At 37.8% G+C, this 17,765-nt stretch overlaps 2 protein-coding genes across 2 annotated transcripts; one reads left to right on the forward strand and one right to left on the reverse strand.

Annotated features, from left to right (window-relative positions):
- Positions 1-136: 136 nt before the first annotated feature.
- Positions 137-3,734, reverse strand: LOC132155519 (uncharacterized). Its single transcript, XM_059564308.1, has 4 exons — positions 3,590-3,734; positions 2,402-2,908; positions 899-1,545; positions 137-538 (listed from the first exon to the last, which is right to left on the reverse strand). The coding sequence occupies exons 1-4, from the start codon at positions 3,732-3,734 to the stop codon at positions 137-139; spliced, it is 1,701 nt and encodes a 566-aa protein (XP_059420291.1).
- Positions 3,735-9,398: 5,664 nt separating this feature from the next.
- On the forward strand, positions 9,399-16,476 carry LOC132155659 (sodium/nucleoside cotransporter 2-like). Its single transcript, XM_059564383.1, has 18 exons — positions 9,399-9,451; positions 9,689-9,765; positions 9,850-9,923; positions 10,137-10,228; positions 10,346-10,535; positions 12,107-12,248; positions 12,462-12,575; positions 12,864-12,938; positions 13,017-13,097; positions 13,199-13,279; positions 13,501-13,626; positions 13,757-13,887; positions 13,983-14,151; positions 14,685-14,879; positions 15,006-15,087; positions 15,222-15,320; positions 15,661-15,766; positions 16,295-16,476. The coding sequence occupies exons 1-18, from the start codon at positions 9,448-9,450 to the stop codon at positions 16,404-16,406; spliced, it is 1,950 nt and encodes a 649-aa protein (XP_059420366.1). The 5' UTR covers positions 9,399-9,447; the 3' UTR covers positions 16,407-16,476.
- Positions 16,477-17,765: the final 1,289 nt, after the last annotated feature.

The raw sequence follows: 17,765 nt of genomic DNA on the forward strand, positions 1-17,765 counted from the left end.
TTAACTCAACCCCCTCTTCCCTCAAACCCCCCCCCCCCCCCCCCACCCCCCACACACAATCATAACAATGCATCTTTCCCACGTCACTTCATTACACTCCCCCCACCCATAAAGCAGACTCGTCCTCGAGTCAAATTCAAAATATCTCATAGTCCCGGGACCACATTGGTGCCCTTTTTGCTCGTCCTAGATGCAAGTCCTTGGATAATGTTCCACCTTGTTGGACCTCCCCAGTCATTGGAACTTGGCTAGTCATGGATGGTTGCATATGCCCAGTGTGTGAAGATCCTTGACCACTTTGGTCCTGTGTGGTCGGAGCCAGCCGGTCCCTTTGCCATTGTGATCCCACTGAGGCAGCACTGCTTCCTGGCACACCACTTGCTCCACTCCTAGGTGTGACTGGAGGCACCTCAGATCTGGCCCCTGGCACTGCCACCTCGCTCTCTCGACCCGCTGTAGAATCTGAAGTCTGCAGCCAGGTCTCCTTAGGTGGGACGCCAGCTATCCGTGGACTCTCTGCACCCTCTTGGCTGGTAACCTTTGTTACAGAAGCAAGACATGGTTTAAGTCGGTTGAAGTGCACCACTATTTCGGTTCCCCCCTCAACTGGCACAAGTCTGTACAGAACTTCAGTTATCCTCTCCGTGACTTTATAAGGCCCCTTAAACCTTCGTTGTAATTTTGGACAAAGCCCCCTTTTCCTCACTTTCCCCCAAACCCAGACCAATTCTCCTTCAGAATAATATTGGAAATGTGCTCTGAAGTCATAGTCTCCCTTCTGCTTCACCGCAGCTCTTAACTGATGGCCCTTTACCGCCTCTACCACTGTAGCCAATGTCTCCAACAGTCTAGCCACATACTCTGACGTGGAAGAGAATACCCCCCCCCCCCCACCCACATTAAGCATAACATCGACAGGAAGGATGATCTCTCTCCCAAAAACCACTTTATAGGGTGTAAACCCAGTACTGGAGTGAACGCTGCTTCTATAGGCCATCATCACATACTGCAACAGGATGTCCCAGTTAGCTTGGTTATCATCTACAAACAGAGACAACATAGAGGCCAGTGTTCTGTTAAACCTTTCAACCATCACATCCGATTGAGGATGATACGGTGACGTCCTGGTCTTATAAATGTTCAGCAACTGGCACACTTCTTTAAATAACCTGGATTCAAAATTTCGGCCCTGATCAGTATGGATTATCCTGGGGGCTCCAAAGCGGCACACCCACTGTTCAACCAGCAATTTAGCCACTGTCTCCGCTTCCCGATTAGGAAAAGGGAACGCCTCCATCCATTTGGAAAAGTAATCGCCAATAACTACAATATATTTGTTTTCTTTGGGGGTTTCGGGAAGAGGTCCCAAAATATCCACTGCCACCCGCTCATAGGGCCTCGAGGTTACCACCGATTGGAGTGGGGCCCGCCATTGTTTCCCTACAGCTTTCCTGGACCCACAATCCACACACTCACGACACCATCGCTTCACATCCCCAAACCAGCCAGCCAATAGAACCGATCTTTCACTTTTGCTTGTAATTTCTGTATTCCCAAGTGTCCACCCGTAACATCATTATGCAACTGTCTTAAGATGTCTGACACCATTACAGTGGGAATAACCACCTGGACCTGGTTTGCGGAACCAGAGTTCAATGGAGGAAACCTCACCAACCGGGAGCCCTGCATTTGTAATTGGGACCATACTGGTGCATACCTTTGTAGATCATCCGGTGGTTGCAACCCAGTCACTCCCTCTTTTTTTTTTTTGAACAATGATCTTTTTTAACTCTGCATCTTCCCATTGCGCCTGAGCCAGCTCATCCCCTTCCCCCTCTGGGGTTACATTAGGAGGCACATTTTGTACTGCAGCTATTACAGGCGCCCCTCGTGTCAGTGGGGCAGGCTCCAAGGGCAGTGGAGTTGACAGGTAAGCAGACAGCCTAGAAAGGGCGTCAGCATTAGCATGCCCTCGTCCAGGGCGATGAACGATTTTTTACTGGAAACTTGCTAACTACTCCACCCATCTGGCTAACTGTCCCTCTAAGCCCTGGAAATTATGCAGCTACCTCAAGGAATTATGGTCAGTTCGCAGAACAAATTCCTTACCCAAAAGGTAATGTTTAAAATGCATGATGAATGTGACCATGCTTAACAGCTCTTTCTTAGTTGTGGCATATTTTCTTTCCTGCTTAGTAAGGGCTCTGCTGGCATGCTATAACATGTTCAAACCCCCCTTCTTCTTGTGACAATACAGCCCCAATACCAGCATCGCTAGCATCCGTATCTACAATGAATGTTTTAGAGGGATCAGGGTATACAACAACAGGAGCTGACATTAAACTCACTTTGAGCTGTTCAAAAGCAGTTTGGCATGCCTCTGTCCATTTAAAACGCCTGCCTTTCTCAGTGAGCTGGTGCAGCGGGCGGGCTATCTCAGCAAACCCCTTCTCAAACCTCCGATTGTACGAGGCTAAACCCACAACACTCCTGACCTCCGTTTGATTTTTGGGCACCGGCCACTGACGCACAGCCTCCACTTTGGCGGGATCTGCTTTCACCCCCTTTGATGAGATGATGTGTCCTAAATACTGCACCTGAGTGGCAAATAAGTTACACTTAGTGGGCTTGACTTTGAGGTTAGCCTGGCGTAGTTTTATCAAAACTTCATCCAGACGGCCCAAATGTTCCTGGAAGGTCCGTCCAAATATAATAATATCGTCCAAGTACACCAGACAGGTAGTCCACTGAAGATCTGCCAGCACCAGATCCATCAGTCGCTGAAATGTACTTGGACTATTACAAAGACCAAAACTAAGGACATTGAATTCAAACAGACCCTGGCGAGTGATAAACGCAGTCTTATATTTATCCACAGGATCCAACTCCACCTGCCAGTAACCACTGGCTAAATCAAGAGTTGAGAACCAGCAAGCTTTATTCAGACTGTCAAGGGCATCATCAATCCGTGGCAACGGATATGCATCCTTCCGGGTTACATCATTTAACTTACGATAATCCACACAAAAACGGAGGCCGCCATCACGCTTGCGTACCAAAACTACCGGAGCTGCCCATGGACTATGAGAAGGCTGAATTATGTTATTTGCCAACATTTGCTTTACATGGTCCGCTACCTCATGTTGCAGGTGGAGGGGAACACGACGGGGTGGCAACTTCACAGGCTTTGCATCCCCTGTATCGATCTGGTGCATTGTCAGGTGTGTTCTCCCCAAATCCCCCTCCCCCTCACTAAACGCATACATATTTATTTGTAACAGCTCACGAATATCTCTTAAATCAGATGGAGTAAAATTCTGATGCAACCCAAAATGAGCAATAAGCTTGTCAACAGACCAAGGCTCATTTGGGCCATCCTCATCCTCACCCATGCCCACAGGTTCAGCCTTACAGCCCACCTCAATGTCGGTATGTAAAGTTCCCAACCTCATACCCCCCTTTAATGTAAGGGCATCTTTAGTTACATTAATCACTTGTACTGGCAGTCTACCCCTCTCCACCCTACAGACCACCCGAGCTATCATTACATCACATTGATTTGATAATGTGTCTGTTGGTTCCAACATACCCTCACAACAGGCCACGAAGGAATTGTCCACCTTTCCAGCAATGATTGCCTCACTACGTGGGGGAATCACATTATCTTCCAAGACAATCACGGTCCGAGGCGTATCAATATCTGCCGGAACAATCAGGGGAAGCATTTTACCCATAATTCGACACTCCTTTTTTCCAAAATCCAAAACGACACCATATTTACGCAAAAAGTCAAAACCCAAAAGAATATCCTGGGATGGCACATCAGCTACCAAAAACTCAGTAATTAATGCCAATGAATCAAACTGGCAGACTGTTTGCCATTTTCTCAATATCCCCATCAACCCTCCATTAGCTGCAGACACCTCACCATGATGTCCAGACAGTTCTATTCCCCCTTTAGTGATTTCAAGCCAACGTTGTTTTGGTATAACTGATAATGTTGCCCCACTATCTACCAAGAGAAGGGAGTCTGACGCACCTATTTTGGCTCCGATGTATCCAGAGCCACCCTGGTTGCTTGCAGAGGCCGCAAATGTACCAGCACGCCAGGGGGCAGGCAGTGGGCCTACAGTACCTGCCACCTGTAGTTTCCCTGCGAGTATGGGCAGTCTTGTTTTTATATGTCTGGTACACCCACACTCCCAGCAACCACCCCCCGCCCCTCTGGCTCGATCTACGGCCCCTTGTGAACCACTATTCCTGGGCTCTCGTACAGCTTCCCTGAAAAATTAAGTAGGAGGGTTTACCATAGACTGTTGAATGTTACTCACTGTTGTACGAAGAGATTTGACTTCCTGCCTCAATTCCTCCACCATTCCTAGCATCATTTGCATTTGTTCTTCACTTTTAGATTTGTTCTCTACTACTCCCCTTACTTTTGCATCAGGCATTAGATGGGTTTGCTCCATATTCCTAAGAAGCTCTAATTCTGAAGCAAGGTCAATTGCATCTTCTAGGGTATAAGGTTTTGCTCTGCGCAGGCTAATACGGAAGTCACCAGTTGCAAAATGTGTAAGAAATTAATCTCTTGCCAACATATCACAAGTGCAATCATCAGCTGTGGGGTAAGCTTTAGTGCCGAGACGCCGTAAGGCATTTCCGAATTCCCTTACGGTCTCATTGTGCATACGCCGGCGGGCTGTAAATGTAGCCCTACTCCATTTGCTACCATCACAGGGCTCGAAACATCTAGCCATAGCAGCTTTTAGCAGCGCATAATTTCCTTTAGCCTCAGCGGACAAACCACTATAAATATCTCTTGCACGCCCAGAGAGTAGAACAGACATAAATTTAAGTTTTAAGGGTTTATCCCAATTATTTACATCAGCCTCCAAATCAAATTGTTCTGACCAATCAGACCACTCCCGGCCTACACCATTGAATGTTTCAGGCATAAATACTGCCGTGCAGTAGCTCTTAATGTTCCCATCTCCCTTACGTGGCCCCCACCTTCAGGCCCAACATTATCCTCCCCCTGTAGCATTTTTGCAACAGTGTCTAGGTTTTATAAGGTTCACAAAAAAAAAATAAAAAAAATAAACAAGATCCTGCCGCTGCGACCAATGTAGTAAACCTAAACAGGAGAGTTAATGTTGTGGCTAGATGAATCTACTGTACAGACCAAGCAACACCACAGGGGTAGAAACAATAATCTTTATTATATATAATTCATGCAGTTACCAATCATGTAAGACTGGGTCAGGTTCTGGAAGTCCCAAGCACTAATGTTAAACAATATGTGCGAACAACACCACCATGGAAGCTGCTACACAGAGGACCGCAATAAATAGACCATTAAAAAAACCAAGCGCACATGCAATAACTAGGCAAAAGCTATGAAACACATATCACCCCCGCAGGACACGGCACACGTTCACACAACACAAGACGCCATCAGACTGCCACATAAGAATTCAGTTCATCATAACCCTCCCAGCCCATCATGAAATGGCTATACTGCTAGATTTAAAATTACACACACACACACACACACACACACACACACACACACACACACACACACACACACAAAGAGTTAAAAACTTAACTCTCCCGGGATGCGAGACCCTCCCCCGGGGTCTAGGCTTTTTCAGAAATGCATTCAGGATTAATTTGAAACATATTTCCAATCAGCGGTCAGCAGCGAGAGCAAATATAACGCGAAAGCACATTAAAATAATGCACGAGTGCGAATCTGTCACAAAATCAGACGTGCTTGCTCAGATACACGCTGCTCTGCGTGGAGAGAGTGTGCGCACTTAAAACGTGTCTCCTCTCACTTAAACTGCGTCCTGTGCACTCACAATTCTCTCTATGCGCATGTGTTAGATATTAATTATTTTCGCACGTTCTTATTTCTAGCCTTTTACCGCGTGCAGTGTGAACGCTCTGATCTGTTAACATGGGCTCGGAAAAAAAAGCGCATCACAGACAGTGTGTGAACCTGGAGTTAGGCATATGGCCAGTCTGTTCTGTCCTCGTGCTAGGCGCAATGCATTCTGATTGGATCGGATAGCATACTACGGGAAGTCAGGGCCGCGGAAAATCATGCTATAAAGCGAAGTAGAAATCGCACACGCTCAAATCGTGATTTGTTTTAATCGCACAACCCTAGAATGGACTAGAAATGAACAGAAAATAATTGGCGACCCACCCGCGGACCACAGGTTGAAAACCACTGTTGTAATGAATTGATTTCAGAAATAGTTTCAAGCTATCAATTTATACCAATGCCACACAATACAGTTGGACTCTTCTAGTTTATAACTCATCAAATTCTTCTGTGATTCTTCATGAAAGTTCCACTACTTAATATTTTATGAAAATAAATTATTTCATAAAATATTAAAAATATTTCATAAAAAAAAACAACAACAATAGATGAATTACTTCAGAGTAGAAAGAGGTCAAAATTATAAAACATTATGATTTTGTAATACACTTCATACAATATCTGTATGCAAAGTTAAAAACAATTGAAAGTTTGGCATAGAACCTTTTTTGTAGTTCAAGATCATTTTAATAAGCTGAAGAAACTTTTGTACATTGGAAAGTTCATTGAACTATGGATGCCAATAAAAATGCTGTATAGATATGCATTATTATTAGGAGTGGTTAAATCACAATACTTTCAGTTTGTGGAGAGGACACATAAAATGTGCAGAAAAGACTGTTGATATTTGTGAATCATGACTGCTTGCTTTAACAAAGCACATAAAATGTCTTAATGAATATCTGTTAATGGTTTCTGTACACACACCTTCAATAAAATGCAGTGGTGCACACTGTGGTCTATTAAGCTGCGAGTTTGCGTCATCCTGTGCTAACTAAAAGCTATTAGGCACCATTTAATTTAACGAGTTTCCATGAAAACAGCCATATATTCCACATATTGTCTGATGGTTTATTTGATTTATTAATTCTGTCAAGCATTCTATGGAGTCAGGCAAAATATACCATCATAAAACTTCACTTTAGGGTCAGAGAGACTCTTCATTTTACATGTATTTGAAGATGAAATCGAATAAAATTGTATAAAAATCACATTTATGTAAAGCTGGATATTTTGCAGTATCATATAGTGTACAAAGACAATTTACAGATCAAGCATGATTTGCATAATCCTTCAAATCATGCTAGTAAATTCAGAAATTCTGAAAACCTGAATGATATTCTACAATGTGCAACAGTGGCATCTAGCGTCCTAATTGTGTAAGGTTGGTGGTTTTCAGTCAACCAGCAATGTCTAATTTTGTGTTAAATTATATATTTTGTGTTAAATTATATATTATACTCTGCTGTTCTGTGAACAGGTGTCATTAAAATCTTCTGTGATTTATTATAGATATTTTTTTTGAACCAGGAGAAACAGGGCCCACTGATAAAAATGGTCTTGTGATTCCAAACCATGACCCTATTGCTGCTTACATTATACTGTAGACCTACTAATTATAGGAAATCTGACAATTATTAAAAAAGACAGGTTTTGTGTTTTTGTATTGGCCCTTTGTATGCTTTAACTGGTCATCAGGCTAGATTTGGGATAGTTTTGTTGATCATTGAGCTCTCGGTGTCTTATCATGGATGTAAATGATAATACTGGATCCTCCTCTCAGGCACATGTTCACCATGTGACTCTGCCTCTGGGACGCCCATAGAATTGCCGGCCCTTAAATGAAATACCATTTCATTTAATGTATTAATTTTTTTGAACAAACAATAAAATGTCCCCTAAAGTTTAATGTAATGACAATAAAAGCCTAATTTCACAAAACTGTTTTTCCCCTGGTTATCAGGATGAGATCCTCACTGTGATGATATCATAACTTTTTCTATCAGCAGACAATATCCCACACAAAATATCATTACAAAAGCACTGTATCAACAAGATTTTTGGTGGTATAAACATAATAAGAAGCTATATTTTCATCAGTGCTCTATCAGCTTTTACGTAGTTAAATCTTCTTATTTTTTTATACTTACTCCAGGATGTTATTTACCTTATTAAAGGCCACTAAATTTATGCATCATCTTTAATGTCAAATTACTAGTTTACAAAAAAAGAAGAAAAAAAATCTAAAGGCACTAGGGCTGTTTATTCTCTGCTATTCTTTGCCAATCAAATTAAATTTACTGTGCAAAATTACAACTGCAATACATTTTTAATAGGCCTATACAAAAAAGGTTTACTGAGGAAAAATCATACTTTTAAATACACTAAACCGCCAGTAGATGATGGGAATTCACTTATTAATTTAACTGATTGGTTGGTTCAAAACGCTGTACAGAAGCAATGCGGAGTGTTGCTTGGAGAATGAGAAATACTTCTGTTGTCATCTTCTTTGGTGAGACAGAACAAAACAGTCAATATTGCGTCTAAAATGTACTTGTTTGATGATCTAAAATCAAGGTTATATTCAGCAAAACAGCTGAATATCTTTTTATGCATAGAGTAATACAAAAAATAATTATTGAATCATGGATCATTATTTCAATATTTCTGTTAGGTCTATAGTGAAGAGAAAGTAAGTATCCTTAAATGCACAGAGCTTGTCACATGAATTTTGTGTTAAACTATAAAGAGAAAAATATACTAGTTAGCATTTTTAAAGGTAAAATTTATGGACATTTTAAGAAGTCAATCATTTACCCCTTAAGAGTGTGTTGAAAGTCTGTCTTGAGCTTCAAAAAACCATAATGATGAGGCTTTGACTAGTACAGATTTGAAAAACAAAAAGGCGGGAAAAAAGAACCCTGAAATCTAAAGCTAAGAACTGTATCAGAATATAAAAGGTTCTTCTTCAGGAAGATACGGTTCTAAGAAGAGCTGTTTCTATGAGTAAAGAACCTTTAAAAAAAACGATCTTAGCTTTGTAAGTAAGAACATTCCAAAACGTTTTATAAAAAAACATAACCCCATCTCAGGCCTCAATGATGTTCTTATAACATTCTCCTCATGTGGCAGTGAGAATGTTCTTCCTTTGTTTCCTTGAGACATAATGCCAATGTTTTATTAAGAACATTATAATCTGCATCCTCAAAATGTTGCAGGTTAAATGTTCTAGCTTTGTTTAGGCCTACACTTAATAGTTATAGGAACGTTATCTGAAATGAGAAACATTCTTAAACCAAACGTGTACGGAATGTTAGCCAAAGTTCTGAGAATGTTCCCTGCTAGCTGGGTTATTGCAATAAATGATAAAAAGGTGCTGTTTCATGACTACTCAGTGTAGTCATCCCTGACTAGCAATCTGATAGCAACGTGTAAGCGTTATAAATAAAAACACATTAGTATGTAGTTAATTAATGATAAGATTTCCAAGTGGGCAGAGTATATATATCCTGGCTCAAGGTTCACAATCCAGCAGTTGTCACAGAGAACGCAGAATGAGTAAGCCATTTATTTACCTCTCCATTCTTTAGAGATTGATTCAAACTATTATTTGAATAGGTGTGTTTTGCCTTGGTTTTAAAAAAGGAGGTATCGATTTCATATTTGTGCGTATAGTTAATAATTGATTGGATGAAATGTGGAAACAGAGGTGTTTTGAAACTTGCAGCTCCTAAGGAATTGTTGAATCATGGTTCATTAAACATGGCAAAAGGTTTTCTGATACTTTCTTTACAGCGGACAAAGAAGATTTACAGTTGACAACCATCTCGTGTGGGAAAGAACAAGGGATGGACAATCCAGCATTTGTTAAGGTAGGCTTGGGGAGGAAGTGTGAGGAAGTTCTCTGAAATATTTTAACAAGTGAAAAAATATATATATATATGTTTTGTTCTTAGGATGATATATTAACAGATGACCCTAGTGACAGTGACATAGAGGAGTCAGAGGAAGAGTCAAATTCATGCATAAGGTGTGGTAGTGAATCTAATCTGTAAATACGACGTCATTCTGATTTCATTATCGCATTATTTGGAAATGAGATTCCTTTAGTATTACAATATGTCATCCTAATTAAGAAATACAGTCAAAAATGCTTAAATTCTGTGATTCATGATACAGCCAATCATGCTGTAAGACTTAACATGTGCAAAATCTTTAGCTGTTTATTCATTGTCAACCGCAGGAAAGCATGCATACCCATCACGGCCACAGAGACCTTCTGCAAGACACACTCCAAAATAATCAAATACATTGCTTTGGGAATACTTGCTGCAGGTAACATATTTTCTCTTCCAAGTTTTATACTTATTATTGTTTTGAATTAAACATGGTCAACACAGTCACTTCTCAAGTGGACAAGGTACAATATATGTTTTGTGTTTTAAATCGTAGGTTATTTAGCATACTTCATTGCTGCAGTTTATCTGGACTTCCAGAGGGCGATTGCTTTGGTTGTCCTCACGTGTCTGGGAGTGATTATTGTTGTGTGTGAACTGGTGAATAAGTACAAGGGTGACAGCATAAGGAGATTTTTCAAGCCTGCACAAAGGTGTTTCAGATCCAATATCAGATGGCTAAAATGGTGAGTATGTCATTTTAATATACTACTGTTCAAAGGTTTATGATCTATTTGAAAGTTTCTGCAAGATATCTCTTATGCTCTCCAAGTCTACGCTTTATTTGTTCAAAAACACAGTAAAAACTGCAATATTGTGAATTCTTTTTAAATATCTGATATCTGTTGCTATATATTTTAAAATATATTCAGTGTTGGGGGTAACGCATTACAAGTAACATGAGTTACGTTATCAGATTACTTTTTTAAGTAACTAGTAAAGAAAAAGAGAATAGAGTTTTTTCCATTTATTGACTGACAAGTCTCCTGTCCCCATATTGGGAGAAATCGGAAGTACAGAGGCGTTGTGTGTGCTGTGTGAACATGATGCAGTTCTAGACTAAATGTGAATGTGCATTTATTCATCCCACTCGCAAAACAACTGATTTAGTATTCATCTAAATGAATTAAAACAGTGAGTGGAAAACCTGCAATAATTAAATATGTTAAATAACACAATTGTATATAATTCCATTTTATTAACGAATGTCTTTGCTGCTGACCTTTTTTATGATACAGTTCAACCATACTAATAAGCAAAAATGACTTTAGATAAACTAACAATCATGCTTCATTGTTTTTTATTGCTGAAGAGTGTTGAACCTTCATCTCCTACATTTCCTATAAATAGAACTTCTTATCAAACAATAAAGCCCTGCTCATATTTAAAAAGTAACACGAAAGTAACGCATTACTTTCCATAAAAAGTAGCTAAGTAACATAATTAGTTACTTTTTTTAGGTAGTAACGCAATATTATAATGCATTACTTTTGAAAGTAACTTTCCCCAACACTGAATATAATTTATTCCTGTGTGTCACATGACACTGAAATTTCTGATTATCATCAGTGGAGTAATAGTTGTGCTGCTTATCAATTGCGCGGAAATTTTTATATTTTGTTACATAATACAGCCATTTTTTATCAATGAAGTGCATCATTGCTATTAAGGAATTATTATTTTTTTTAATCCTACTGACCCCAAACACGTGTATATAATGTAATATATAATATAATTGTAATATATACAATTATAATATGTAATATTATTGTATATAATGTATATCATTAATTTGTTAGAATGGTTTTGAGGTGACTAAAAGATCTGTTCAGAAGGAATTTCCTATGCCATTTTAGAATAGTGGTTTTTATTAGCCTGCTGCTAACAATATGATACAATATGATATGATATGATACATAATGGCTAATAGCACAACAATTTGAGCTATGTACATAAATAGCAATTTGTTATTCTCTTATGTTTTTAAAGGTCACAAAATTTGTGTTTGATGTTTTGACTGTGTGTAATTGTTGTATAGCAAAATCAGTCTTTACCACAGACTCTTAAGCACTGGTTTCTAAAAATTATTTCTGTAATATTATAAAAGTACAAAATATGTATTTTTCTCTTTAGTTTATATATTTCAAAAAGATTGAGAACCACTGCTCTAAATATAATAAAATGGTCAGTATGTGCTTTCAGTACAGGGACCATGATTTTACACACGTCATACAATTTTTATCTCTGTATGTTGCAGGGTGTTTATAGTAATTGTGGTGGGACTGTTGGTGGCGTGGCTGGCAATCGACACACGAAAGCGTCCAGAGCAGCTTATTTCTTTTGCCGGTGTCTGTCTATTCATTATTGCCATCTTTCTCTTCTCTGCACACAGAACTGCAGTGAGTGATAAAACACACACTGCCAAACAGTACATGATTTATCTCTTTAAATGTATTTTTTTAGACTTTGGATTTCCTACAAACCTTATCAGGTTGTTGAGGTTACACCTATCATTTCCCAACAATAAAACAGTTGTAGATGCTAAAGTCACATTTTAAAAATGAGTTGAAATTAGTGTTGTTGTTAACGAAAAGGTTGTTTGCGTTGATTAGGTGAGCTGGAGGACAGTCTTCTGGGGACTCGGTTTACAGTTTGCCATTGGCCTGTTTGTCATTAGGACAGAGCCTGGTCTTATAGCATTCGAATGGCTTGGAAAGCAAGTTCAGGTATAAAATAAAGCATCATTATTATGAATTTGTTTTTTTTTGGTTATTAAATTCGAAAAATGCAAAACGGGAGCATTTTTACATACGTTTGAACATCTCTTTATTGTGTAAACTAATATAACGTCCATCATACTTGAAAGATACAGCTCTCTTAATGAAGTTAATATGTTACAATCTGTGGTAACTCATTAAAACAAAACAATAATGAATGATTATATAAACTACAAGAGAGAAGGAGAAACAGAATATGATATGGTCACTAAATCATGTCTTTCTTTTTTTTTTCAGATATTCCTGGACTACACAAAAGCTGGTTCACAGTTTGTGTTTGGAAACCTCATTGAGAACATATTTGCTTTCCAGGTTAGTAATGAAACGTACTTGACATGAAATGCATGGATGGGTTGATTTTTACTATTGAATGTTGCTCAATACTCTCAGGCTCTGCCTATAGTGGTGTTCTTCAGCAGTGTGATGTCAGTGCTGTATTACCTGGGTGTCATGCAGTGGGTCATCACAAAGGTAAAAGTGACCAAGTCCAGTCTTTTATTCATTGAACCTATGAGAATTTCAAGAGATGTACTTCATATGAATGCATTAATAGTGCATTTTTCTGTGCCAAGATTTCCTGGGTAATGCAGGTAACGATGGGAACCTCCTCTACAGAGACACTAAGTGTGGCAGGGAACATATTTGTTGGTCAGGTAATATTCTGTCATCATTACTATAATATACTTAATTACTGGAAAATTCAATTCAGTTCAGTTCATAAACATGCAACATTATATATACTCCCAAGTGACCTAAAACATTTTGTGACAAATTTAGATGTTTCTTATAAGGGAGAAAATCCTTTAAAAATCATTTTGGAACAATGCATTATTGATTGTAATTTTTTACTGTCTGTCAAAATGTTTTTTTCTAGACAGAGGCGCCGCTCCTGATTCGTCCTTATTTGAAGGATATGACCAATTCTGAGATTCATGCTGTCATGACTGGAGGATTTGCCACCATTGCTGGGAGTGTTATGGGTGCATTCATCTCGTTTGGGGTACGACAACATGTACTTCATTTTATTACAAAATTAAAATAAAAAATAAAATAAAAAAAAAAAACCTTTGCTTTAGCTGTTACCACATTATGTTATGTTCTTTATTGGCTAATAAATCTCCTTTACACAGATTAATGCCTCATCTCTGATTTCTGCATCAGTGATGGCTGCTCCATGTGCTTTAGCCATCTCCAAACTGTCCTACCCTGAAACTGAAAAGAGCAAGTTCACATCTAAGAGTCAGATTAAAGTTGACAGTGGGTGGGTTCTCCTGTCAAATATGAATTTAAGACTTAAAAAAAAAATGGTATGTTTCATATTATTATTTTTTTATATATATGTATATGTGTGTTCAGTGGTGAACAGAATGTCTTGGAAGCTGTCAGCGGTGGTGCATCTGCATCAATAGGACTTGTGGCCAACATTGCTGCTAATTTAATTGCTTTCCTCGCCATTTTGGACTTCATAAACGCTACTCTCAGATGGATGGGAGGCATGGTGGGATACCCAGATGTCACTTTTGAGGTGTGTATTACCCGATTCTTTAAGATTGGGATCAGTAAAACTTTTGATTGTTTTTGTCTCTTGTGCTCACTAGGGCTGCATTTATTTGATCAAAAATACAGTAAAAAACAAAAAAAAAACAAATCGAACTTTTCTAAAATATTATTACAGTTTAAAATAACTGTTTTCTATTTGTATATATCTTAAAAATTAATTTATTCTTGTCATGGCAAAACTGAATTTTCAGTAGTTAATAATTTTGTCTTCACAAAACTTTTCTATTTTTTGTGGAATCCATAATCCATTATTTGATAAATGTAAAAAGTTCAAAAGAACAGCATTTATTTAAAATAGAAATCTTTTGTAACATCATGAATGTCTTCACTGTCACTTTTTGTTTAAAATAATGTATCCTTGCTCACTAAAAATATGAACAACTTCTTCTTCATAATATGTACTTACATGTTACATCAAAAGGAAAATGCCATAATCATCATCCTATAAATCTTAGTGTTCAGGAGTGTTTAAAAGAATTGTTACCTTCAAATCCTCAGATGATCTGCTCCTATGTGTTTATGCCGGTGGCCTTCATGATGGGAATTCCATACGAGGAGTCCTTTACAGTGGCTGAACTTATTGGCACTAAACTCTTCCTCAATGAGTTTATAGCCTATGAGAAGCTGTCAGTGCTCAAAAACAACAGACTTAATGGCACTTTAGAACATGGTGGCGATATAAAATGGCTCTCAGTAAGTATTTATGCAATAATACATAATGTATGTAATGTATTTATGACAATAAACATAATAAACAGTCAAAGACATAATCTGAAGTTTGTCAGAAGCATTAAAGTATGTTGTCCAAACTACCTGCAGGTTCGATCAGAAATCATCTGCACCTATGCACTGTGCGGCTTTGCTAATTTCAGCTCTCTTGGTATTGTGATTGGAGGCCTGTGTGAGTAGCTATTCAAAGCACTTATATAAACGATTTTAGTGCTAACATAATACCTTATGACTTCTTATCACCATTGCACATTATCACCATTTTTTATAACATATCATTTACTGATTATCATTATTATTCCACAGCCTCTATTTGTCCACAAAAGAAGAGCGTCATTTCTTCTTTAGTGCTCAGAGCCTTGTTCACAGGCACATGTGTTTCCCTGATAAATGCCTGTGTTGCTGGTAAGCAATCTGTAATTATTCAAATCTGTGTTTTAACTATAGTCAAACACATCAAACCAACATCGCAACTTTATCACCATACACCATTAGGTTAAATTAGCAGACATTTTTATTCAAAGCAACTTACATTACACATTTAATGGACAGCCTCTTTTAAGGCTTGCTCAAAAACAGAACAGTGATGGGTTATTAATTGACCCTTGCTGGGTTCAATCTTAAAACCTTTAACCTAATATCAGTTACCAGCACAGATGAACTACTATGCCACAGCCCCCTCACCAGGTTGTTTGATTAAGTACAATCTGGTATTGAGTTAAGTTTAGTATTGTTCTCTTTGTAGGTCTACTTTTCGTCCCTCCGTTGGACTGTGTGGACGTGTTTCAAAATGCAGTCTTCAATACATCTACTCTCAACATTGAAGATTGCTGTAATGATCTTTTTCAAAGGTAAGGACAGAGAATATTGTTGTGTTATTTAAAAGTTATTTAAATTTGTTTAAAGGAATTGTTCATCCAAAAATGGACATCCACAAGTAATCCACGTGGCTCCAGTCCATCAATAAACATGTGAAGTGAAAAGCTGCGTGTTTGTAATAAACAAATCACATCAAGGTGTTTTAACTTTAATCTGATGCTTCAGACTAAAATACGAGTCCTCTAGCCATAATATTGATTTTTTCACTGAAAAGAAAAACATGCACAGATCAGTCACTGTTTACAAGCAAAGACAGCTTTAAACAAATACGTTTTTGAATTTTTGGACTTGTGGATTACTTGAAGATTTTTTATTTTTTATTTGCGGTATTTATCAGCTGTTTAGACTCTCATTCTAATGGCACCCATTCACTGCATGGATGATCCATGGCCTAAGGAAGAAAATTTTTTAAGCAAATTAAAACTTTTGGGTGAACTGTTCCTTTAATCTGGCAAATATTTACACCGACTGCATCAATGTAAATGTTTGTTTGTTTGCAGCACTATCAACAATGGAACAATTTCTTTCGAGGGGTCATGGAGTGGAGTGAAAAATGCAACAATTTATTTTGCAAACTGTTGTGGCCTCTTTCACGAATCTGTTTGCATGTAGTTTGGCCAATAGGTAACGATACAACAATGCAGAAAACACCTCTGAACTAAACATAATGGCATTATTTATTAAATTCACACATTTTAAATGTATTTTAAGTAAATATTTTTATGCTGAGTATATCTGATTTTATTTGGTCATTTAGCTATTCATACATAATTTCTTTATTGTTGTAACACAGTGTGTTAGCACAATGCAAAAGTATTTTTATGTTCTGTAAATTCTGTAAATTTTATTCAATTTGTGTTGTTCTGTCTTGTGTAAATGCTATAATCAATTTTGGAATTTGCATCCATTGATGTGATATTAAGACATAGTGCTCTGCAATGTTTTATTCTGGTGGTTATGCTGGAATTGCGGTGAAGAAACAGAGAATAGCATTACAGGAGCCAACCAGTGAGGGCCAAAGGGTCTCTTTGGTCAGGCAGGCAGTTTTTAAGATATGAAGGACTGGAATCTGCCTTTGTATGGTAAAATGAGCCAAAGTAGTATCTGCTGTTATTTGCACATTTATTTTACAAAAACAAATAACACAACACAACAAAAACACCTAAAATGTTTATCCCTACCATCATACTGTATACTGATAATCTTCTCTCACTAATACATAACAATCCATATATATCTATTTTTTATAATATAAACCCCTACACAGACCGTAGTATGCCCTTATGCCATATGTTATCTGATCATTTCTGACCAATATCTGTGGAAACCTTTCATCTAAACAAGTACTTCATGGATATTTTTTGCTGTTAGCACCCACCATTTCTGCTAAATAACGGTCACTAAGTATTGTGGATGGTGTAAAGGGTTAGACGGCTACATTTATTTATTTTGGTTATTTTTAATGAACATACATTACAAAATTTCAAAACCTGTAAACACTGAGCATTCAAAGGTTTGGGGATGACTGAGATTTTTGAATGTTTTTGAAATATATCTCTTATGCTGACATTGGCTTCATTTCATCAAAAATACAGTAAAAACAGTAATATTGTGTTTCTATTTTAATATGTATTAAAATGCTTTCCTATGATGGCAAAGCTGAATTTTCATTTTGCGCTGCTTAATATTTTTGTGTAAACTCTGATTTTTCCTGTTTTCATCAGGATTCTTTGATAAATAGAATGTTAAAAAGAACAGCATTTATTTGAAATAAAAAACTTTTGTAACATTATAAATGACGTTATTGTCACTCTTGGTCAATTAAATGTTTTCTTGCTGAATAAAACTATCTGATCCCAAACTTTTGAATGTTAATATATCGCTAGTCCATTTGTGTGAAGTTGGAGGGTTCCAGAGACAGATGACGCATGAAAGGTCAGTAGTAAATGGCTTTACTGTGACAATAAAGCA

The sequence above is a fragment of the Carassius carassius genome, chromosome 13, assembly GCF_963082965.1.
Source record: "Carassius carassius chromosome 13, fCarCar2.1, whole genome shotgun sequence".
Classification (NCBI taxonomy): Eukaryota; Metazoa; Chordata; class Actinopteri; order Cypriniformes; family Cyprinidae; genus Carassius; species Carassius carassius.

What these genes read in the sequence shown, in the direction of transcription:
- LOC132155519 (XM_059564308.1), bottom strand. Translation starts at nt 3,734, where the DNA reads ATGGGTAAAATGCTTCCCCTGATTGTTCCGGCAGATATTGATACGCCT. An exon ending in GCACCAGCTCACTGAGAAAG is followed by an intron (nt 1,546 to 2,401) that starts GCAGGCGTTTTA and finishes TTGGGAATACAG; the next exon opens with AAATTACAAGCAAAAGTGAA. An exon ending in CTGTCGATGTTATGCTTAAT is followed by an intron (nt 539 to 898) that starts GTGGGTGGGGGG and finishes TCTGTAACAAAG; the next exon opens with GTTACCAGCCAAGAGGGTGC.
- LOC132155659 (XM_059564383.1), top strand. An exon ending in GAGTCAAATTCATGCATAAG is followed by an intron (nt 9,924 to 10,136) that starts GTGTGGTAGTGA and finishes TGTCAACCGCAG; the next exon opens with GAAAGCATGCATACCCATCA. An exon ending in AATATCAGATGGCTAAAATG is followed by an intron (nt 10,536 to 12,106) that starts GTGAGTATGTCA and finishes TGTATGTTGCAG; the next exon opens with GGTGTTTATAGTAATTGTGG.